General features: G+C 41.5%; 1 protein-coding gene across 2 annotated transcripts; it reads left to right on the top strand.

Annotated features, from left to right (window-relative positions):
- Nucleotides 1-1,543: 1,543 nt before the first annotated feature.
- Nucleotides 1,544-22,996, top strand: HERPUD2 (HERPUD family member 2). 2 transcript variants are annotated; one of them, XM_059655842.1, is made up of 8 exons: nucleotides 1,544-1,790; nucleotides 10,997-11,074; nucleotides 14,180-14,293; nucleotides 17,178-17,332; nucleotides 17,680-17,802; nucleotides 20,552-20,875; nucleotides 21,560-21,674; nucleotides 22,133-22,996. In XM_059655842.1, the coding sequence occupies exons 1-8, from the start codon at nucleotides 1,644-1,646 to the stop codon at nucleotides 22,292-22,294; spliced, it is 1,218 nt and encodes a 405-aa protein (XP_059511825.1). In that variant the 5' UTR covers nucleotides 1,544-1,643; the 3' UTR covers nucleotides 22,295-22,996. The 2 variants fall into 2 exon arrangements, with proteins under 2 accessions (XP_059511825.1, XP_059511826.1); XM_059655843.1 differs by lacking the exon at nucleotides 10,997-11,074.
- Nucleotides 22,997-23,296: the final 300 nt, after the last annotated feature.

Here is a 23,296-nt window from a genome sequence, read left to right as displayed (position 1 = left end):
GAAAAGGAGACCCGCTCCCCAGAGCCCCCTACGTCATCTGCTCGCACCCTCTGAAGCGCACTCCTGGAGCCGTGAAAACGCTCGTCTAACCAGCCTGAACTTACTGCACCGGCTCTCAAACTCGTGCGGAGAACGGAGAGTGAGTGAGTCAGCTTGGGGCACCGCACCTAGCCTTTGCGTTCCCATGTTTAAGCCATAAAACAGAAAGATAACACGGTGCTGGACACACAGTAGGTGCTCAGGACACACTTGTCAACTTTTGCGAAGGACCAAGAGGAAGGAAATGGACATGAACATGTGTTTGGGAGACTGCCACTCGCTAGGCCTGTACCGGACGGTTTCCATACATCGCTCATGGACTCATCAGCACGCAGTCAGGTAGGCATCACGGGCTCCATTCAGGAGTAAACTGAGGCTCAGGAAGGTTAACCAGTCACACTTGGAGGTAGACACAGGGTGATCAGACAGCCTCTGCGCCTTATGCAATGTGCCCCACGGTCTCTCCGCCAAAGCTGCGGAAACCCTGCTTTGCAGACAGTCGACACTAGCCATTTTGAGAAGTCGGATTTAACATCAGACTTTTCCAGAGACAACTCTTAGGATGGAGGAACCCGCCCCAAATCTTCGGGGTCTGGTCCAAGCAGGACATGCTAACACCCGCTAAGCTAGCGGTGAGGCCTGCGTGAGGCCCCGCGGGCGCCCGCGGCTCAGGGGTGGCCGGGAACTGCGCCCGGGCTGGCCTGGGGGAACCCGGCGCGGGTGGTCGGCGGGTCCGGCGGGCGGGGCGTCGGTAGGGCCGCGCGTGACGCACTTCCGGCCTGCGGCTTCCGGCTTAAAGGGCCCAGACCTGGCTCCCAACAACAACAAAACGGGTGCGCGGGCAGCAGCGCCTCGGCTCCAGTCCCCGCCCTCCTGCCACCTGCCACCTGCCGCCGCCCGGCCGCGCCTGGCCCTCGCCGGCCGCCCCGCCGGCTCCCCGCCCCCGCCCTGCCCCGCGGAGCCGCGGACCCCGGCCGCGCCCTTCGGCCAACTCCTCCCGCCGCGCCCGCGCCGCCTCGCGAGACCCGCTGGCCGCGGCCGCGCAGAGCAGCAGGAAGGGAGCGGTCGTGGCGGAGGACGCCCGGCCCGACTGTGCGGCCGGCGGCCCTGCCTGGGCGCGGAGGGCGGCGGTGGCGGGCCCCGCGACCGTCTCAGGTATCTGCCCGGCGGCCGCCCAGAGCCCGGCCTTTCTCCTGCCCGCGAGGCGGGGCCGTGGCGTAGGGGCCTTGTTGCGTTTCAGCTCTGGGGTCGCGGCGGGGACGGCGCGGCGGCTCGGGTCGGAGCGCCCCCACCCCTCCCTTCCTCCCTCCTCACAGCTCTCTCTCTCTCCCCCCCGGCCCCCTCCGCAGTCCGGAGTCCGGCGGAGCCAAGCGGAGCCCGGACCTGGCGGGGAACGCCGCACCCGAGGCCGGGCCCCCAGACCCCGCCGCCGCCACCGCCCGCCATCCTTGGTCCCGGCAATGGCCTTTGCATCGCCCGGTGCACTTGTGACTGACTTGGACCCGGAATATTAAGACCCACTAGCTTCGTCCCCATCCCGGCCGCACCGGCTCCTTCGGGCTCTTACCTGCTGCCCCTCTGCACTCTGCCGCCTTGGGGGCACCATGGACCAGAGCGGGATGGAGGTTCCTGTGACCCTCGTCATTAAGGCACCGAATCAGAAATACAGTGACCAGACCATTAGCTGCTTCTTGAACTGGACCGTGGGGAAACTAAAAACGCACCTCTCTAACGTGTACCCTAGCAAACCAGTAAGTGTCTGACAGCTGGGCCCGCCGCCCGGCGCAGCCGCGTGCCCTGGGCTCACCCCCACCCACCCCCCCCCGGCCCCCCCCCGGCCCCCCATCAGGCTGGTAGACTGGGAGGTCTTGTGCGTTCTGAGGTTGTGTGCGTCTCTTGAGTGTCCGAACCACCTTCAGTATCTTCCTGATGAGGTTCAGGTAATTAGTAAGAGTTTACAGAAATATCAAGGGCCATAGGAATTGCAGGCAGTCATAAAAAAAGACCATTTTCCTTGGACTAAAAGTCATCAACCTAATATGGGATGACAGATGCATTCTTTAAAAAAAAAAAAAAGCACTACGATTCATGTTAAAGCTGCTATTGCTTATTAGACTAAAATTCCTCTTTACTTTCAACACAGGCCCAGGAAGTTGCTCACCAATGTTGAAGAGCAAATGTTTCTTTTCTTGGAAATAAGTATGTACCCCTGTAAAAGTTAGATGTTCAAGACTAGTATATATCTTCGAAGAAGCAAAGAAGTATGAGTTTTAGACTCACATTCCTCTGCCCCTCCCTACCTTCCTCATTTTTCTGCTGTACCAGGACACAGACATTTCACTGATTGGGAAGAGAACAATCCTTCCACCCCCTCCACCATTTGGTGCATTTTTTTATTCCCTTCATATGGCCACTTGTAAATCAGTGTGGCAGTGTTTTCCATTCTGAATCATATCTGGATATTGCAAAGATAATAAATAACAGAGTACAGCTCCATCTGTCCCCAAAGGTAGCTTTGAAAGGACATAGTTGGTAGTTAGGTCTTGATAAGTAAAGAAGGCATGTGATCCACATCCAGATGTTGATGAATTAGGACTGTTTTGGCGTTACTGTATCAAGTGTAGTTTTAGATTTCTGAAAGAATTACAGAAATCCTGCGGTTATTGCAAGAATAGGAGGTTTAGAAAAACATTTCTCAGTTGGCATTCGCTGTGTTTGTCAGCACCTTGTGATACACATATTTTTAGTACAGGAAATAAAAACCCAGAGGTATTTAAGGACTTGGAACAGACTAGCTGGAACTCTCATTTATTCAAATCTTTTGTTTTAAAGTTGAAGTTTACACAAGGGGTAACAATTTGTTTTAAAAACTTAGGCTTTACGAAAGATTTCCTATTGCCTGTGATTCGTTTTTGCACAATTTCGAAGTAGAAAATAGCTTTTCACAACAGTCAGAATTTAAAGTCATAGATTTCCATAGTACTGTTCATAACATAGTCTGAATACCGTTCCTAAGTAATACACGTCCCAGTACCTACTCTCAAGTATGTACTCAAGTGAGGTTCTTTATATTACATGATTAAACGAAGTCAAAAGGAACTCGGTTTGCGCTCTGAAAGACCAAGAGTTCTTGCTTTTCTAAAACTTTCTCTTTTGTGAAGACTCTAAGTGAGGAATGTGAAGCCGGTCTGCCTTACCTGCGCCCTCCCAGCACTCACCTGTGCAGGCTGCCAGCGCTCACCTGGGTGGGTCAGCTGCTGGAGACAGGGCAGTTACACACTTCTTCACACCCGCCCTCCTTATCTGCCTGGAGACTCTCGCAGGCTGTAGCATGATATGCAACCTAGTAATTGCCTGACTACCTAGTTTTGTGGCAAGCCTGACATTTTTCCTCCTCCAGCAAGTCTTCTCCAACTGAATTGCATTATCTGAAGGTTATTTCTGGGTTAATGAGAGTGGGTGGGCCTTGGGGGAGTCGCATGTGTTTATTTTCATAGAACTTCACTGAAAACTTTGTATGGTGATTGGACTTGACAGGCTTACAGTCTAACTTAGTTATCACATGAGAATTTGAAGTTTCACCGTTGTTAAACAGACCAACTGTTAAATAATACCCCAACGCCATAGATAGTCCTCAGTCTAGCGAAGTGGAGTTCCAAAAGTTTTCTTTGTCAGGCTGTTATTTAGAACAGAGAACATTTTGCAACATAAACAATGTTACATAACAACTTGATACATTACACAGGAAGTTTAGGTTCTTAGGACCACCCACAGTGATTACTTAACATTGATTCTGTGTGTAAGTGTCTCAAGTTCGCTTTGGTGTTTAACAGAGGTCATTTTTATGCCTGGTTCTGTGCACATCTGCCTGCTGAGGTGGGTGGGCTTGGCGGCAGAGTGGGGTTCCAGTGCCTTGTAGAAGCACTTGTCCCCCAGTAAGAGGTAGAAGAGTTGACGGCTCTGGTCAACGCTGCTCTTTGCTGGGTGTGATGGTTCACCGGTAGGTGGAAGGCCTTGGTCCCTGTGGGCCGGTGGCCTATAGGAAAATAAATGGAAGCTGATGGAGGGAGAAGAATGGATACTTGAAGTTGTGCCTCTTAGGATCTCTACAGAGATAGGTCATGTGTCTACACACTATTAATGGCATTCAGCAACAGTGTGTAAAATCTTAAAATTCTAGTTTTAACAGATATTGGCTTGACTTAATCATAGATAATCTCCATATGGATATTTTATCTTTTTTTAAAATATATTTTATTGATTTTTTACAGAGAAGAAGGGAGAGGGATCGAGAGTTAGAAACATTGATGAGAGAGATCGATCAGCTGCCTCCTGCATGCCCCCTCCTGGGGATGTGCCCGCAACCAAGGTACATGCCCTTGACCGGAATCGAACCTGGGACCCTTCAGTCTGAAGGCCGACGCTCTATCCACTGAGCCAAACTGGTTTGGCAGCCACATGGATATTTTAAATTCAATAAACTCGAAACAGATAAACTACCCCCACCAAGCCCACTTTCTTGGGCTTCATTTATTGACTTTAATTTGGATTTTATTGATGTGGCATTTGAATGTCTGTATGCCAAGCATGAAAGGCATGGTAAGAATCCCTTGCTCTTATGACGCTGAGGTCTAGTGGGGGAATACAGAGATGAAAGAAAATAACTAATATTATGGAAATGGTGTTACAGAAAGGGGTGTACTGAGTGTGGCAGAAGCACAGGGAAGGAACAGTCAACTCGGGTCCAGGGTCCAGGTATAGCTGTTTTAAGAAGAGGTTCTTTCACAGGGACATTTTTCTTAGGGTTGGTAACAGTTTTAAGCATACAAGATGAAAGCTTTTTATTTTTTATTTTTCTTTTTTTAAAAAAATATATTTTATTGATTTTTTACAGAGAGGAAGGGAGAGGGATAGAGAGTTAGAAACATCGATGAAAGAGAAACATCAATCAGTTGCCTCCTACATGTCCCCTACTGGAGATGTGCCCGCAACCAAGATACATGCCCTTGACAGGAATCGAACCTGGGACCCTTGAGTCCGCAGGCTGACTCTCTATCCACTGAGCCAAACCGGTTAGGGCAAGATGAAAGCTTTTTAAAAGCCTGTTCTCTCAGAGCTCATGTTGCACTGATTCTAAGTACTTTATATACTTTACTGGAGGCCCAGTATATAACATTCATGCACTTCAGTGGGTCCCCCTCAGCCTGGCCTGCACCCTTTAGCAGTCCGGGAGCCCTCGAGGGATGTCCCACTGACATCCTAAGCCACAGTTGGACATCCTTAGCGCTGCCCCAGAGGCGGGAGAGGCTCCCACCACCATCGCTGTGCTTGCCAGCTGTCAGCCTGTCTTGTGGCTGAGCAGCGCTCCCCCCTGTGGGAGCGCACTGACCACCAGGGGGCGGGGCAGCTCCTGCATTAAGCGTCTGCCCCCTGGTGGTCAGTGCGTGTCATAGGGACCTGTCATTCTGCTGTTCGGTTGATTTGCATATTACCCTTTTATTATATAGGATTACTTAGTGTGATGGTACTATGTAAAAAAGATTATGGATCCATAATGGGCTACACAGGGGAAGGTGTTTTCCTGGTAGGAAGTAAGGCAGTTGCCATATTTATGCAAACATTACAAAGTCATTATTAACAACCTCAGATACAGAATTGAGCTCTTTGGAGTTTTGCTTAACTTTGAATGGTGTTGATTATTGGTTTAGAACTGGGAAGTGTACCAATTCATGTTGATAGTGTATGTAGATATTATTCTAATAAGACATTTGTCATCGCTTCAGGACTTTAGATTTTGAGATCCTGAAATTGTGGTAATTGCTCCTAAGGGGTGAAGCTGCCTGTGACGAAGGCCCCTTTTACATGAGTAGTTTCAGACTTTGATGTAGCTTACAGATGTAAATATCAAAATGGTTGAACTCCACATTATCCAGTAGAATGCACTCTCCTGGAGAAAACTTGAAAAATAAGAATCTCTAAATCCATTAGGCACCTTTCTCGTTATCTCTCTCATTCTTTTACTCTTCTCATACGTACATAATTACTAAGATGGACCTGACTCACAGTGAATTCAGTTTTGAATGCAAACCTTCCTGGAGCTTGTATGCCTGGCTTTCCACTTTTCAGGGGTGAGGCCGAATGCCTGCCGAACATGCCCCTCAGTACAGGGTAGATTTCCTGTGTCTTGGTGCTTCAGACTGTTAAAGCAGTCAATTTCTTACTTAGACCTTCCAGCTCTCCTGCTTAGCTAGGGAGGTTTGTGCTGTTTTTCAAATTGTTCCTTCACTTTGAGACTCTGTTAGAAATAAAGAAAACAGGAATAAAACCAGCTGTGTAACTTCTATTTCAGAACCAAATTACCTACAATTGAGATGAACATCTGACTTTCATTATCAGTGAAAATAGCTTGTGTAATATAATTTGAAGTTATGTCTCTTAATTTTGTAATTCCCCATTATCTTATTTAGGCAGGTCATTTAAAAATCTTATCTGCTTAACCACCTCTGAACTGATTCAAAGGGGCTGTAATCCATGCACACTTTTAAAAAAATTATAAGACAATTATCATAAAACTTTAGTACATAGGTTTAAGAGGGTTTCATGTCACATAGTATAGTTCACATTTTTAAAACTTTATTAAATTGAGTGTGAAGGCTGATGAAAAGTTAAAAGTTTTGAATGAATGTGGGTTAAAATTTGTTTTATGTAATTCCTTTGTAGCCTTTTCCTAATGTCTTTATGGGAAAATAACAGTACAAGTTCGTTTAATCATGAATCAGTGCTTTTTAAAATAGGATTTTTCCAGAACTTCAGTTTATGTTTCTCTCCTTTACATAATAAATGCATACTAATTTTTAAAAGGTTTTATTTTAAATTTTTTTTTTTATTGATTTTTAGAGAGAGAGGAAGGGAAGGGAAAGAGAGAAACGTTCAGTGTGAGAGCGGAGCAGTGCTTGGCTGCCTCCTGCGAGCCCCTACTGGGGATCAGGTCCATAAGCTGGGCACGCGCCCTGCCTGCAATCGAACTGCAGCATTTTGGGGCAGGGGACAACGCCCAAGCAACTAAGCTACACCGGCCAGGGCAGTACATACTCATTTGATGGCCTCAAATGCTTTTATTTAACTATTATAGTTGTATCCTCCTATCTAATAAAAGAGAAAAATGGTAATTGGCGTACGACGATACCCTTTTCATTGGCTAATCAGGGCTATATGCAAATTAACTGCCAACTATGATTGGCAGTTAACTGCCAACAAGATGGTGGTTAATTTGCATATGTAGGCACAATGCAGGGAGGCGAAAGGGAAAGCAGGAAGAAGCCCCCTGCCACTGACAGTGATTGGAAACCCAGGGGGGAGCTAAGAGCTGGGGGGCAGGGCAAAGGCGGCCCTGGGGCCGCCTTTGCCCTGCCCCCCAGCCATGATCAGAGAATCAGGCGCCTTTTCTGCCCTGGCCAGTGATAGCAGGAAGTAGGGGTGGAGCCAGTGATGGGAGCTGGGCACGGTCGAAGCTGGCAGTCCCGAGAGCTAGGGTTCCCTTGCCTGGGCCTAAAGCGGAGCCCACGATCGCGGGGCCGCTGCAGCTGCGGGTCCCCGCTGCCCGAGCTGGATGCCTCAGCCAGAGGCGTTAGGCCTGGGCAGGGGCGGAGCCTGCAACCGCGGGGAGCTGGGGGTCCCCTGCCCAGGCCTGACACCTCTCCCGGAGGCCTCAGGCCTGGTCAAGGGGCCGATCCGGTGATTGGTGATCGGAGGGTGATGAGGGTCAACTCCTCTGGCCGAGGCATCAGGCCTGGGTGGGGGGCAGAGCCGGGGATTGGGGTGATATGATGGTCCCCTTGCCCAGGCCTGAAGCCTGGGTCAGAGGCATCAGGCTTGGGTGGGGGGTGGAGCAAGCGATCAGAGGGAGATGGGGGTCCCCTGCCCAGGCATGATTCCTGGGCCAGAGGCCTCAGGCCTGGGCGGGGGCAGAGCCAGTGATCAGGGGGAGATGGGGGTCCCCTGTCCAAGCCTGACACCTCTGGCGGAGGCATCAGGCCTGGGCAAGGGGCCGATCAGGCGATCGGAGGGTGATGGGGGTCTACGCCTGAGGGCTCCCAGTATGTGAAAGGGGGCAGGCTGGGCTGAGGGACACTCCCCTCCCCCCACACACCCAGTGCACGAATTTCGTGCACCGGGCCCCTAGTAACTAAATAATAGTTAACTACTATTTAACTACATTAACTGCCATTTACTAAGTGGTTACCGTGTGTACCAGACATTCTGCTGAGCACTTTATCTGTTTTATCACATTTATGCCTTAGAGATACCTTATGATGTTAAGTTTTATTATTAGCTCTTTTTTTTTTTTTTTTTTTTTGCCCAAGTTAATAGAATTCTATGTAGTAGAATTTGAATTTTAGGGACTTGGCCATCTCAGTTGTATGCTTGCAAATTAAAAGAACTATAAAAAGAGGTGTATGTGTTTAGATGGTTTGTCATTTAATGGCTACAGGTGAATGGGTTGCATAACCTTAATACTGTTCTAATGCATCTCAACTTAGTGTATGGTTACTTCTGCTGATTTTGATAAATGATGGGGTAAATGGGGGATATACTCTCTTAAGACCTCAAAGCACATTGCTTTGCCCTATCTTCTCACATTCCTGCATGTTTGTGTGAACCGTAGCAGGCATGTACTTTGGCAATCCCTGCTGTATCTATACCTGATTTGTGCATGGCCTGTGAGTGGAAACGGTTAGGCAGGAAATGTCCCTGTGGAGTTCTAGAGGAAATTCTTCTGTAAGCTCTGTGTGCTGGTGTTGCTTACAGTTGTTGCAAGGAGATAAGGTTTAGAGACAGTTTGGGTAAACTATGCTTCCATTTATAGTGTTTGTGAATTTCCTGGGGCTTTAGGTGGGCTGAATCTAGTGGGAGTGGGAGATATGTTCCAGTACAGATCCGCAGCACTCATTTCCCACAGAAATGATGTTTTGTGCATGTCTCGAGAACCAGCTCTTCAAAGCTATTTGACCCTTGTGACAGCTGTATGCAAGTAGTACTGAAATGTTAACAGTTACTACTCTCAGAGGGCTCTGGTTATCGTTCTTTGAACTAACATATAAGTTGTAGATTGCTTTTACTGAGCTATTTGATTATTTTGAAGTTGGATATACTAAGGACATGCTTTCTTAAAGCCATGCATAATTATGAGAGACTCATTTGGTTCTTCACATAAAAAATTTAAACTTTTGATACCAACTAGGTGACTTCTAGAAATGTAAAGTATTGCTGACTTTGTAAAAGTCAACTACCAAACTCTTGTGAATATTTAAAATCCATTAGGGATGCATATAGTATTTTATCTGTTTTTGATGTCTGATTAAATGTTGAGAAGTCAGACACTTTAGATAATAATATGTAACTCTTTTAGAAAGAGAAAGGTCTTTCCCCAATTTAGGATTTATCTTTGCATTTTTGACTAGCCGGTGAGCTTTCCTCACCTTGGTTTGTTAGCAGTGTCTGCTTAGTGGGTGGCAGAGTTTTGGGGTCAGCTGGTTAAGCAGCTGTGTATTAGGGTGGTGTAGTTCTCTCTCTGCCTGTTCGGATCACCATCAGGATGTTTCCAGCTTGGTAATTTAGATGGCCATGCAAGCGCTGGGGAAGGATATGCAGGTAGGGTGTCTGAGTCAGGAAAGGAGCTTAGCTTATTGGAGAGCTAAGTGAACGCCAGTTTGGCTAGTGAGTGAGGAGGAAAGAATACCATCAGAGGAGGTTGGAGAGAGACAGAAACCAGATCTGCTGGGACTGTCTGGCGATGGTAAGGCATTAGAATTACACCCAGTGTGGTGGGAATCCAGCCGAGTGACAGGGTTGATTTACACTTTTAAAAGATGTTTCTAACTGTACTCCTCTCCTTTTCTCTCATATCCATCCCAAATAAGTTTTTACCCTATTGTCCACCAAGATTGCTTTTATTAAGACCACTAGGGATCTCCATGTTGCAGGGAGTACAGAAATAAATAGAATAGTATGAATGAATTACACTGTGAGTAATAACAAAAGCCTGGAACTACTCAAATACCTATTAGTAAATGGTAGCATCTCTATGTAATGGAGCATTGCGAACTGTCAAGACGAATGGGGAAGACATCATAATAGTGCTGAGGCATAATCTCCAGGTTATACTAAGTGGGAGGACAAGGCACAAAATATTAGGTAGAGTGTACTAGCTTTTATGTGAGAAAAGAAGGGAGATACTTGTTTATATTCAGATTTGTTGTGTTGTTAAAAAGAAATGGTGGAAGGGAAACTCAAAATCGATGTTTCTATCTCTCTCCCCTTTTCCCTTCCTCTCTCTGAAGTAAATAAAAGCATACTTTAAAAAATTAGGTAGAGAGGGAACAGGGACATAAACTAAACCTCTCTGAACATATCTCATTCTATAATTTTTACTCTGTTGCCATATAATTTTAAAAATTCAGTAGAAAAAAGTAATCCTTAAATGGCAACACAATAATTTAGTAACTTCATGTCAGAATGGTGACATAACTGCAAGAGGAATTATCCCAAGTAATTTTGAAACAATATTTCAACTATGTATTTCTAGTGGGCTATATGTAAGGACAGAAGAAAGCCACAAGACCTGGTAAACTTCATCCAATATTGTTATTCTTATTTTGAGATTGTATATAGTAGGATAAAGCATATACATAAGTTTGCTGATGGCAAATTTTGTTTGTTAATGTCATTTGGAAATTTGGTAATTATCTGTATTATATCTATAATAAATATGCTACCATTTGCTGGGCTATTAATGTCTTAAGTGGAATTTGGAAAAACAAAATTCTTAAAATATGTCAGTTTTCTGCTTATTTATGCCTAAAAGGAGTTTACTTTGCCCATATTTAGGCATGTTATTCCCAACCTTTATTTTGTATAATTAGAAAAGTTGAATTATTTTCTTTGTCCCATTTCTTAGTTGACGAAGGATCAGAGATTGGTGTATTCGGGCAGACTGCTTCCCGATCATCTGCAGCTGAAAGACATTCTCAGAAAAGTAAGCAGATTTCTACCACTACTCGATACCAGTCACAGTCAGAGTGTGAGCGGAGAGTTGTTCTGAAATTTTATCAATATCCAACCAGTTCAGTTTTCAGATACTTAAAATCAACCCTTTGGGTAGCATAACATGTAAACATGAGCTAGAAAGTAAAAAACATACTGATAGATTCCAGTTAGTTTAGGCAGCAGTTTTGTATATCTATCTGATAGCTAACTAAGATTACATATTGTGTTCAGGTGATTGGCATTTTGTGTAGGAAAGCTCTATCAACGTACCAGTAGTGCAGGAGTGGAGAGTTCAAGGAGTGGTGCGGGATTTTCACTGAGGACAGTCTCCTCTCCTATATCCCCTTTGACCAAACTGTATGACATTTTAATACAAGTTGCTTGGGTTAGGAGTTTAATTTCAGAGCAAGAAATAGAAGGAAGCCCAATTGGTCCATCAGTTAGCAACCTTGAAGGCTGGTGCTTAGAGCTAAAATATATTTCAGTGTAGCTTTTTTGATAATCAGCTGGAATACTTTTTTTTGTTTTTTGTTTTTAACGGAAACTTTTAACTCATGATTATTTGTGGATTTATACTTTTATAACTTTTCTGCATTTGTGATGCTACATTTTGGTTGTGAATATATAGCTTTGGTATTTTGCCTTAGATCTTTGACTTAACTCTTAATGTTGTCTGGACCGATTTAGGAAATCTGCATCCTCTCCTTTTGTTTGTGATCATCAGGGAAACTAAGACATCTTATACCAGCATATTCCTCCTGTTCAGATAGATGACGTTTTCACTCTGCCAGTGTGACTTCTTGCTGTCATTTTCATTTTAACTATGTAGTTTCAGTTTGCCAAGGTGGTTTAATAACTTCTTTCTTTCTCGAAAATAGTGGAATTTGCAGCAGGTTTTCTCTCTCTCTTTTTAATTGACTATTTTTAAAGACAGTTTTAGGTTCATAGCAAAATTGAGTGGAAAGTAAAGAGATTTCACTTTTACTCCCCCCCCCCCCCCCCCATGCACAGGCTCCCCCACAACAACATTCCATATTAGAGTGGAACATTGGTTACAGTTGATGAACCTACATTATTGACACATTATTATCACCCAAAGCCTGTGGTTTACATTAGGGTTCCCTCTTGGTGTACATTCTGTGGGTTTGGACAAATGTATAATGACATGTATTCACTATTACAGTCTTGTACAGAATAGTGTCACTGCCCTAAAAATCCTCAGTGCCACACCTGTTCATTTTCTCCATGTTTTTATGCTTAAAAACATTGCTGCTGTATTCTCTTCAAAGTAGATATTTATTTTATTATTTTAACCCAAAGATAGCTAGTTTGCACTGGACTGTTTTTTAAAAAAGTTCTTGCTGCCAGAAATGGTTTCTGACCAGAAGACTTAAAATAAAATGTTTCAGTTGAAGGACTGTTGGCCTCTTATATAAAACATTTTGAATAATATGTTTACATTATGAATAGATCTTTGAACTGTTTTTGTTAAAGTCAGTGAACCACTTCTTTTTTTCAATTAAATGCTGCCGTTAGCTTTACCTGCTTAGTTATAAAATGTTTTACAGGAACATTCCCAAAAGGTGAACAAATGCTATAGTTAATTTGATTAGTATGACCTTTGAAACTTGGTTTCTAAGGGTAAATATCTTATACTTGATGCTTTTTAATGCTCTGTGTTCTGAAGCTACGGGTGATTTTGTAAATCAGGAGTGCCTTCTGTCTACCTTACTGGGCACATCTCATGTCAGACTATCTCTGCAAGTTCCTCCTCTTAGCATTCTACTAACAACCCCCATTAACTTCTTTCTTTAAACTCCTAGAGCTGGTAGTTTGTGCTCCTCCATCTGTGCAGAAGACTGTTTCGTATAGTTCTCTAATTGTGCTCTAATGCGCGCGTCTGGTCTTTTAACAGTGTCATGAGCCTCTTTAGGGGAGGGGCTGACTCTTACCTTTCTGGGCTTCACCTCAGAATTCGGCACAATTCTAGATTTATGGTTGGCAATGGGTAAATTCTTAGTTTCCAGTAGCTTTGTTTCTCTTTCTCACAACTGGGCATCTTCCTTGTCTTCCTGCCCCTTTCCTTTATCATACTTCATTTTTTCTTTTCTTTTTATGAGTTGCTGAGCTATCCTGTGTGCTTCTCTGCCCTTCTTTATTCTCTTTCCTTTCTCTGTCTTATTTGCTTGCTTCATGCCTAAGTATAAATCTACTCATGTAATTGCTAAGCTAAAATGTCATTCCTAATCATTTCTAGAATTTTTTTCTTCATAGTTACAGTTTTATGGAAACACATGAAATATTTATAGAATCTAGTTCAAACATATGCTTTTACTTAAATATAAGTATTATAGATAAAACCAGTTTTTGACTTAAAAAAACAACAACACACCTATACATCACCTTGCTAAAATTAAGGCAAATGAGATTATGGTGAAATTATTTGAGTTTCTTTATTATAGTTGCAAAGTCTAAGTAATAAAAATATTTTTGCTTCTCAAAGTTTGCAGGGCTAAGCTTCAGCGACTATTGCCGTTCTGATATTAAGGTGCTAGATGTTTTTATATTGAAATAATAGGTTGCATGACACAGCTTTACAGCAATGTTTGCTTCAAGACTCCTCTGTATACAAAGTAATCTTTTTTCATATAGCAATTACTGAGTGTTTAGACCAGCCGTGGGCAAACTACAGCCTGCGGTTTGAAATGAATAAAACTAAAAAAAAAAAAAAGACCGTACCCTTTTATGTAATGATGTTTACTTTGAATTTATATTAGTTCACACAAACACTCCATCCATGCTTTTGTTCCGGCCCTCCCGTCCAGTTTAAGAACCCATTGTGGTCCTGGAGTCAAAAAGTTTGCCCACCCCTGGTTTAGACCATTTTCCAGGCATGGAGAAAAAGTAGAATTCAGAAGGGCTCCAAATTCTAAAATGGTAAATTTACTTTCAAATGACAACAATTTCTTACTAATAAATGGCTATGCCAGAAAGGAACTTAAGTTTTGAGTCAAGTATTTCAGCTTAGTTGCTTTTGACATTTTGACTGTACATTTCCATACTCCCCTTTCAATGTAACCTTCTTTACTTTTAGCAAGATGAGTATCACATGGTCCATCTAGTGTGTACTTCCCGGACTCCTCCCAGTTCTCCAAAGCCCAGCAGCAGCAGAGAAGGTCGCGAAGTGTTGGCATCCAGCAGCAGTTCTGTGAGTTGTTTGGGAAGAGTAAATGATGATTTCTCATTATATTCCTTTTGCCTCTAAAAATTAATGGAAAAAACAAAAAACAGATCAGTTGGAGCTTGTGGGTTGTGAGATGGTGTTTTGAGTTAGGGATTTAAACTTTGTTTTTAGAAGTCCATTATACAGTGTTTTCCCTTGAAGGCTGTTCCCCTGTATGGAGGTCAGTAATAGTCAGGAGTTTAATTACTAAAATACCAAGAAAACAGAATTATCATATGTTATATAACATAAACTCCAAGGCCAGTAAAACTTCAGAAATAAGGTATTGAATATAGTATATTTTATTCAAGGTGGATTACATTATTTCAGTTTTAAATATGCTAAATCCTCTTGAAGTAGATTGCTTGGTCAAGAATTTTATTTCATTTTTAAAGAGTTTTATTGATTTTTAGAGAAAGAGGAAGCGGGGAGAGAGAGGGAGAGAAAGAGAAAGAAACATCTATGTGAGAACAAAACATTGACCAATTATCTCCTGCACACCCCCTACTGGGGGTCAAGCTGCAACCCGGGCATGTGCCCTGATGGGGAATTGAACCAGCAATTTTTTGGTGCAAAGGATTATGCCCAACCTACTGTCTGGGACAAGAATTTTACTTTTTAAAAAATGACTAGATTTGGGCATACATTCCAACTGCAGGAGGAAAAATTACTTAACCTACTCAGCTCTTTCAGACTTGGGTATTCATTTCTCCTACCTTAGTTTTTCATTTACCTAAAATTGTTCAGGAAATTTTTCTTAAACTTTTCAACTTAGGCATTCTCTACAAGTACGAAAGACACTGTCCCAAATCCTTTTACCTTTAATTATTTTTGGTTTCTCATAAAAGCTTTGAAGGTGAGAGGAAAGGATTGGATGAGTGGAAGCTTGCTTTAAACTTCCTGGGCAGAGACTATTATACTCTAAGTCAGGCGTCCTCAAACTACGGCCCGCGGGCCACATGCGGCCCGCCGAAAACATTTATCTGGCCCGCCGGGTGTTTTTGCCGCCGCTGCCTGTCCTGCTTAGCAGCCGACTCGTCCTGGGCCTGCAGTGTGCATGTGTGGAATGTCTGAGGGACAGTGAACTGGCCCCCTGTTTAAAAAGTTTGAGGGCCTCTGCTCTAAGTATACTTTCCTTCTTGTCAAGAATTGAGCCGAAACTCTAAGGAAGGGGATGAGTGGCAGATGATAACTAGATGAAAGATCTTCCAGTAGATGCTAGTAAAATGCTTAAGATCTAGATCCTCTAGTTGCTGTATTTAATTATATGTCCTCAATGGTAAGTATTCTGTAGTATCAGTTGTGGGAATTTAGCTTATATTAAACTGAAATATGTTTTGTCAACCTAAGGGCCTGGATCTGTTTCCCACCTTGGACCAGAAGGGACAGTCATTGGCAGTGGCATGAAGTTTATGTAGTCTTTGGGCACAGTTGTGTTGGTTTAGTTTTTGTTTAGTTTAGTTTTAGAATCCTTTGAATTGTCAGTGGTTCCTCAGCCATGATTTCCTGTCATTAGTATATATATGTTCAGTTTTCAAGGTGTAGTATGAAAATCTGAAATGTGTCAAAGGAAAATTAAGTTGAATTCCCCTTAATGTTTTATGACTAAGAAATTTCAGTAGGATTTGAAAATGTCTTAAAAATCTAATCATGAGAGAGTTATCTAATAAGGTCAGAAATCCTGAGTTCTAAAGAAATAAGGATGGGCTGCCAAATGGCTAGGCCTTTCTCCTATTAACTTTTAATTAACCACCTTGTTATGCTTCATTTAATGAGAAATCTTGTCAAAAAAGAAGCCTTTCCGAGTAATGTCCCTAAGAATCAGAGTCCCTAGTGAGTTATTTGGTATCTATTTTGTGTGGAATAACATCTTAAAGAAAGCTTGTATTAGTTTTGCAAAAGACCAGTGTTCTTGGGACCTTTTACACGGCAGGACGTAGGACGGGTACAGACGCTAAAAAGACATCCTGTCAATAGGAAGGCAGTGCAGCTAAAATACAGCGTTAGCAAACCTGGAAGGATGTTCAGATTATATTGTACCCAGGTATTTTAAATGGAAGAGCTATCATTTATATAAAATATAATTGCGTTTCACATTTACATAGGACATGATAAATTATTTTCAAATACTAACAAATTGGCGGTCTTCAAGGCGTTATATTGTTTAAGGCTGTTGAGTCTAGTGAGTTACTGACATTGAAACATGAGAATTTTAAAATCCTGATTGATACCTTGTTCATATTTTTAAAAACACTATTTTTGGTATCTTTAAACTAACAGAAGTTTAGAACTGAAAGGAATCTTGAAAATGTAGCTCAATCTTATTTTTTTGTAGGGAAGCTGAGACTCAGAGGTTAAGTGAAATTTTAAGGTCATGTTCCTTGCTAATGTCAGAGATAATACCAGATTCTAGATCTTCTGATTTCTAGCATGTTCCTCATAATTTTAAAACAGTGTGTTACTAAGAGCACATTATACAGTACCTGGCGCATAGGAAATGGCACAGTAATTGGTACCATTATTGAGCACTTTCTATGTTTTATGGCATCATGAAAAGAACTTTTCATGTAACTTAACCCTCACAATTTTGTATGCTCTTTTTGTATACAATTACTTCACTACTTAGCCTTTTCTAGTTGATAATTGAACTGTTGTGTAATTAAGAAACTTTGATTTTTCTGAACTCTTTAGTCTCATCAGAATTAAAGTATCTTCTTACTATGCTGGGCACAAGATTCAAATGAGTAAATTCCTAAAATTCACTGTTTGCAGAGAGATTTCATCAATACGTTTTTAGCACTGTGTCTATAACCTCATGATTGCAATGAATTAAATCTTCCTGAAAAAATAGTTACATTTCTGTTTGTAGAGTTCAGATCAGTCAGGATCAAGAACTCCATCATCCAGTCAAGAGACCTTGCCGTTAGCTGTCAGTTCTTCCTCAGAAGGACTGAGGCAGCGTTCCCTTCCCCAAGCACAGACCGACCCCGCACAGAGTCATCAGTTCCCATACGTAATGCAAGGGTGAGTGAACTCCTGGCAGCTGTGGGCCTCTTCGAAATCTCTTTCTCCTGACTTCCATGGTAGCCCTCTGCAGTGATCAGAGTGCATTTGAAGTTTATTCAATTACCTGAGTGCATATTTTGAGAATTAGAAGGTGAAATAGAGCAGTGATGTTGAAAGCTGCTCATGTATCAGAATCATCTAGGGCTGTATTTTTTAGTTTTTAATGTTTGTGCTAATCACCTGGGGATCTTGTGTAGATGCAGGTTCTGATTCAGTAGGATGACTTGTAGTTCAGAAATGAAAATTTAGAGAAATGCTTTCAATTCCAGAGCATTCAAAGACATTTCTTTAACTCTTTATGGCAGAAATGTAGACAACCAGCTTCCCGGACAAGCTGTTCCAGCCGGATTCCCAGTGTACCCCGCGTTCAGCCCATTGCAGGTGCTGTGGTGGCAGCAGATGTATGCTCATCAGTATTATATGCAATAGTAAGTGAATTTCAGTATCTTAACTCACTGTGTTATTTACTTTATTTTCTGCTTTTATCCTAAGTAACTTGAGTTGGGATTACATTTACTGATGTATTACATTAACTTTTAAAAATTATTATAAGGAGTTCACAAACATCTCAGCAGATACTTATTAAAAAAATCAAATGGCTATATCCCTGATGAACATAGATGCTAAAATCCAAGAAAATATTAGCAAACCAAATCCAGCAACACATTAAAAATAATGATCAAGTTGGATTTATTCTACTAGAACTGATAAATGAATTCAGTAAAATAGGATACAAAATAAATATCCAGAAATCAGTTGCATTTTAATTAATTTTATTTTTATTACTATTATTTTTAAAAATATATTTTATTGATTTTAGAGAGGGAGAGAGAGATAGAAACATCAATGATGAGAGAGAATCATTGATTGGCTGCCTCCTTCATGCCCCCTACTGGGGATCAAGCCCGCAACCCAGGCATGTGCCCTTGGCCAGAATCAACCTGGGACCCTTCAGTCTGCAGGCTGACACTCTATCCATTGAGCTAAACCAGCTAGGGCTCAGTTGCATTTTTATACACCAATAGTGAACTATCAGTAAGGGAAACTAAGGAAATAGTCCCATTCACAATTGCTTCAAAAAGGAATAAAATACCTAGGAATAAATTTAACCAAGGATGTAAAAGACCTGAACTCAGAAAATTACAAGACACTGAAGAAAGAAATTAAAGAAAATACAAGCAAGTGGAAGCCTCTATAAATATAAAAGCCCAGTGACCAAACAGCAGAACGACCAGTTGACCAGATGCTATGACATGCACTAACCACTGGGGGCAGACGCTCAACACAGGATCTGTCCCCTGGTGGTCAGTGTGCTCCCACAGTGGAAGTGCCATTCAGCTGATCGGGATGAGCGCCGCCCCCACAGCAGGCCGATCCCTGCAGGCCATGCCCCCCACCAGTGCACGAATCCATGCACTGGGCATCTAGTATACCATGTTCATGGATAGGAAGAATTGACATCATTTAAATGTCCATGATACCCAAAGCAATCTAAAGATTCAATGCAGTTTCTATCAAGATACCAATGGCGTATTTCATAGAACTAGAGCAAATATTCCAAAAATCTATATGGAACCACAAAAGACCCCAAATAGTCTAAGCAATCTGGAGAAAGAACAAAATTATACTAGAAGATCATAGTAACCAAACAGCATGGTACTGGCATAAAAACAGATATACAGATCAATGGAACAGAATAGAGAAATAAACCCATGCCTTTATAGTCAAGTAATATTTGACAAAGGAGGCAAAAACACAGTGGGATAAAGATAGTCTATTCAATCAATGGTGTTGGGAAAATTGGACAGATACGCGCAAAAAAAATAAAACTAGATCATCCTATACCACACACAAGAATAAATTAAAAAATGGATTAAGAACTTAAATGTTAGTCTTAAAACCATAAAAATCCTAGAATAAAACAGGCAGTAAAATCTCAGACATTTCTCATAATAATATATTTTTCTGATGTATCTCCTTGGGCAAGGGAAACAAAATAAAAAATAAACAAATGGGATTACATCACAATAAAAAGTTTTTGCACAGCAAAGGAAACCATCAACAAATTGAAAAGATAGCCCACTGAATGGGAGAACCTATTTGCTGGTACATTTGACAAAGTGTTAATACCCAAAATTTATAAAGAACTTATAAAACTCAACACCAAAAAACCCAAACAAATTAAAAAATGGGCAAAGGACCTGAATAGACACTTCTTCAAAGAGGACATACAGATGGCCAGTAGACATGAAAAGATGCTCAACTTCTGAATCAATATGAGGTGTAGTAAGTGTTTTGGAACCAAAAACCTGTATAGATGCAAGATCTTAGAATACAGGCTTAAATAGGCTTTTGTAGCCTAGGAAACTTCTATTTTTTATTTTGCTATCTTGATTTTTAAACTTTTGATTGTAGAAGAATTTCAACATATAGAAAGATAGAATATAAAATGAACACTGTGTTCATCACCCAATTTCAGCATTTATCAATTCATGACCATCTTCTATAACTTTCCCCCTAGGCTGGATAATTTAAATTCTATATATATTATTTTACTAGGAGCATATTATAGAAAAATTTTCCTGATTTTCCAGCAATTAAATTATAAGCAAACTTTAGAACCACAATTCTTTGCAAGTTAATAAAGGACCTCTATCAGTGGTCCCCAGATAGAGTTCCCAGAAGTCAGGATTGGGGTTGAAGGGTTAATATCTTAAAATGCTAATACAAATCATTTATCACTGACAGTGGACACAGGGTCATGACTAATGTACATTTTTTAGACAAATCCTTCAAAACCTGGGTCTGGGGGGAGGGGGTGGGTACTGTGTAGAGTGACAAAAGGGGCCATTAGTGAAGAGATTGGAAAGAGGTTTGGTTGTTACCTTATAAAGTATTTAGTGCAAAGGAGGAAAGAGTGATTCACGTGGCTGTTCTTATCTTCCCTCCATCCCCCCAAACCAGGCTGAGAGCCTCCTTCTCTGAGCTACTCCTGCCACAATCTTGGTCCCACTTTCCCCTGAAATTTGTGCTTACCTAAAAAATGGGGGGCAGGGGTAGTGATAGTCCATATCAGGTTTATGAAAAACACATATGGCTTATCCAGGACGCTTTGAAAAAATACATAGTGTGATCAAGCTCTTCCCTTTTTAATGTTTACTTTGGTGACTCTTCCAGTCAAGCTGCCGTTTCAGCTCAGGCCACATCAGATGCCACCCCTGCCCAGCCTGCGCCTTCACAGCCTCTAAATTTGGCACGTCTTCCTGGAGAAGAACCTCCACCAGCTCCCAACTTAGTGGCCCGAGAAAATCGACCCATGAATGAGAATGTTCAGATGAATGCCCAGGGAGGCCCGGTGCTAAACGAAGAAGACTTCAATCGAGACTGGCTAGACTGGATGTATACGTTCTCACGAGCCGCCATCCTCCTCAGCATCGTGTACTTCTATTCCTCTTTCAGTCGCTTTGTCATGGTCATGGGAGCCATTCTACTGGTTTATTTGTGAGTGATGTTCATTACCTTTCTGTGGTTCCTTTTAATGACTTTTTCAAACTGGTCAGCACAGAATCTGGCATATGGTCGTCTGTCGTGAATGTCAGATGAGGAAATAAGAATGTTGGGTTTCGTAGGTCTGGCATCAGAAGCAGACCAGGTTATGTTGAGTGAGAACATTTATCAGAATTGTCTAGAAGCAAATTTTTCCTTTATTGTCAATTATAAAAACTATTAATTCAGCTATTAACAATATTTACAACTGGTGGAAGTATATGATTCATTCTTGTACAAGTATGTTCTTTTTAATTATAGTTACTAATAGTAAGTGCTTTAGGTACAGGTCAGATTTTTTTCTTCCTAAGTAGACTAACTTTGCCTTGCCACAAGAGGCAAGCAAATTATCTAGTTGAATTTCATTTTAAAAAATAACAAAAAGGTTTTATAACTCCGGACATGTCTTAATATCTAGCATAGAGGCAATTAAGCCCATGATAGACTTTTTGCCTTAAATTGGTTTCTGTTTTGCTGTTATTGCTTTGAGAGGGGTAGTTCTCAGCCTAAAGTAGGTAATATGGTCCTTTCATGTAATATAGTTCTAATCATTTTTCTCTTGTAGGACACTAATGCTTCATAGTTTTATAAAGAAAAACAGTTGTGACTTATTTTCTTTTTCTTTATTTTACCAAACAGACACCAAGCTGGATGGTTTCCTTTTAGGCAAGAAGGAGGTCAGCAGCAGGCTCCCAACAATAATGCTGAAGTTAATCATGGGCAGAATGCAGACAACCTAGAACTTGAAGAAATGGTATGCTAATGAGGTTTTGTATGTTTTCAGTGTGGATGTGTCCTCAGCGTTGTATGAGGCAACATGATAAAACAGTCTTGGGTGTTCCGTAAGTATTCCAGGAATAGCACATGAAGAAAAGTTAACATATAAGCTGTGTGGTTTCATCTGGAAGAACTTAGTCATATTAGAATTAAGTGGGAAGAACTAATATTTTTCTTCCTTAAAATAGCCTAGAAAGAAAATTATGCACATGTTGAGAACTTATTGTATTAAATTGGCAGTTATCCCTTTGAACTCAAACACCAAGGAATTTATCAATTTTGGATTTAACAAAGATTTCTAATGACCAGCTCTGTACCATTTTCTTACTCTCACGTTCCTTCCTTCTCAAGGGAAGTACTTAACTCTCCTTTTTGGCACACGTGCGTGCTAGCTGCTTACTCACTTAGGAGTACATTTCTTGTTTTGTTTGAAAGGAGCGTCTCATGGATGATGGGCTTGAAGATGAGCATGGAGAAGAGGCGGGTGAAGACGGCAGTGCACTCCACAGGCCTGGACTCATGGCGTCTGCTTGGGCTTTCATCACCAGCTTCTTCACTTCACTCATACCAGAGGGGCCTCCCCAGGTCGCCAATTAGATCTGAAAACTCTGCCAGCTGCAAAGGAAGGTCTGGCTTTAGGAACGTGACTTAAATAACAGTGCAATTTCAAAAAAATTTATTACTTCCTTTTCATCATCATGTACAGAGGTGTTTTTTTCTTTAAGCTTCTCATGCATATGAATAGTTTAAGCACAAATGAACTACTAAATGTGTGATTAAAAAAAGAAATCCTAACAGAACATAGTGCAACAACATTGATCTTCCAGGTTTTATTAATTTTAATTATGTGTTTTAAATCAGACAGGCCTATATGTGCATCTTATTTCTTTAAAGAGCTGCTTCACATACAAGTGTTAAAATAGCCCAGCCCCAGTGTATAATTTGAATAAATATCTATTTTCTGTGAGTTACCCTAAAAGTTTTAAACAGAATGACCTCATAGTTTCTAAAAAGATTATTATTTACCTAAAATGTGCTAGTAGCATCTTGCCCAGCCATAAAGCAATAAACTTCTCAATGATCTTAATTTTGACATTTGAATAAATAATGGAAACTTTTCTATTTTAAGGGTAAGTGTCCCATCAATTGGAATTAGTACCTTAAAAAAAAAGGCAGCTCTTCAGTGGAGTTAATAGTGATAAAAAATGTTTGATATAAGCAGTACTTTTATAAAATAAGATATGCTGGAAATCATTCCCTGTAATTTTTTAAAATAAAAGGTCAACTATGTTAAACTGTGTTAGGGGATATTTGTTTAAACTCTTCAGTAATGTACACGGTAGATGCAAAACTTGATATAAACGTAAGTAGTTGTTGGGAAGGGTTGCTGAAGTCTTCAAGGACATTTTTGCCTGTTCCATTTCAGATGGATATCTAGTTCTCAGATAGCTCTGAAAAAAAAAAAAAACAAAACCCTGTGTGAGCCCATTCAGTATTTCAGATGAAAGGAGTAAGTTTCTTACGGGAAGCTAATTAAAATTGAACAAATGAGGATAGGACGACTTTCCATGGGCAAACTTACTCTTAGGAAATGTATTA

The sequence above is a fragment of the Myotis daubentonii genome, chromosome 10, assembly GCF_963259705.1.
Source record: "Myotis daubentonii chromosome 10, mMyoDau2.1, whole genome shotgun sequence".
NCBI lineage: Eukaryota > Metazoa > Chordata > Mammalia > Chiroptera > Vespertilionidae > Myotis > Myotis daubentonii.
Note: the sequence above shows the minus strand (reverse complement) of the source record. Positions and strands in the feature narration are given on the sequence as shown.

Bases quoted from the DNA above. Each gene is read 5' to 3' on its own strand.
- HERPUD2 (XM_059655842.1), top strand. From the start codon at position 1,644: ATGGACCAGAGCGGGATGGAGGTTCCTGTGACCCTCGTCATTAAGGCA. The intron at 11,075-14,179 runs GTAAGCAGATTT...CTTTACTTTTAG, and splicing joins TGAAAGACATTCTCAGAAAA to CAAGATGAGTATCACATGGT. The intron at 14,294-17,177 runs GTGAGTTGTTTG...TTCTGTTTGTAG, and splicing joins TGGCATCCAGCAGCAGTTCT to AGTTCAGATCAGTCAGGATC.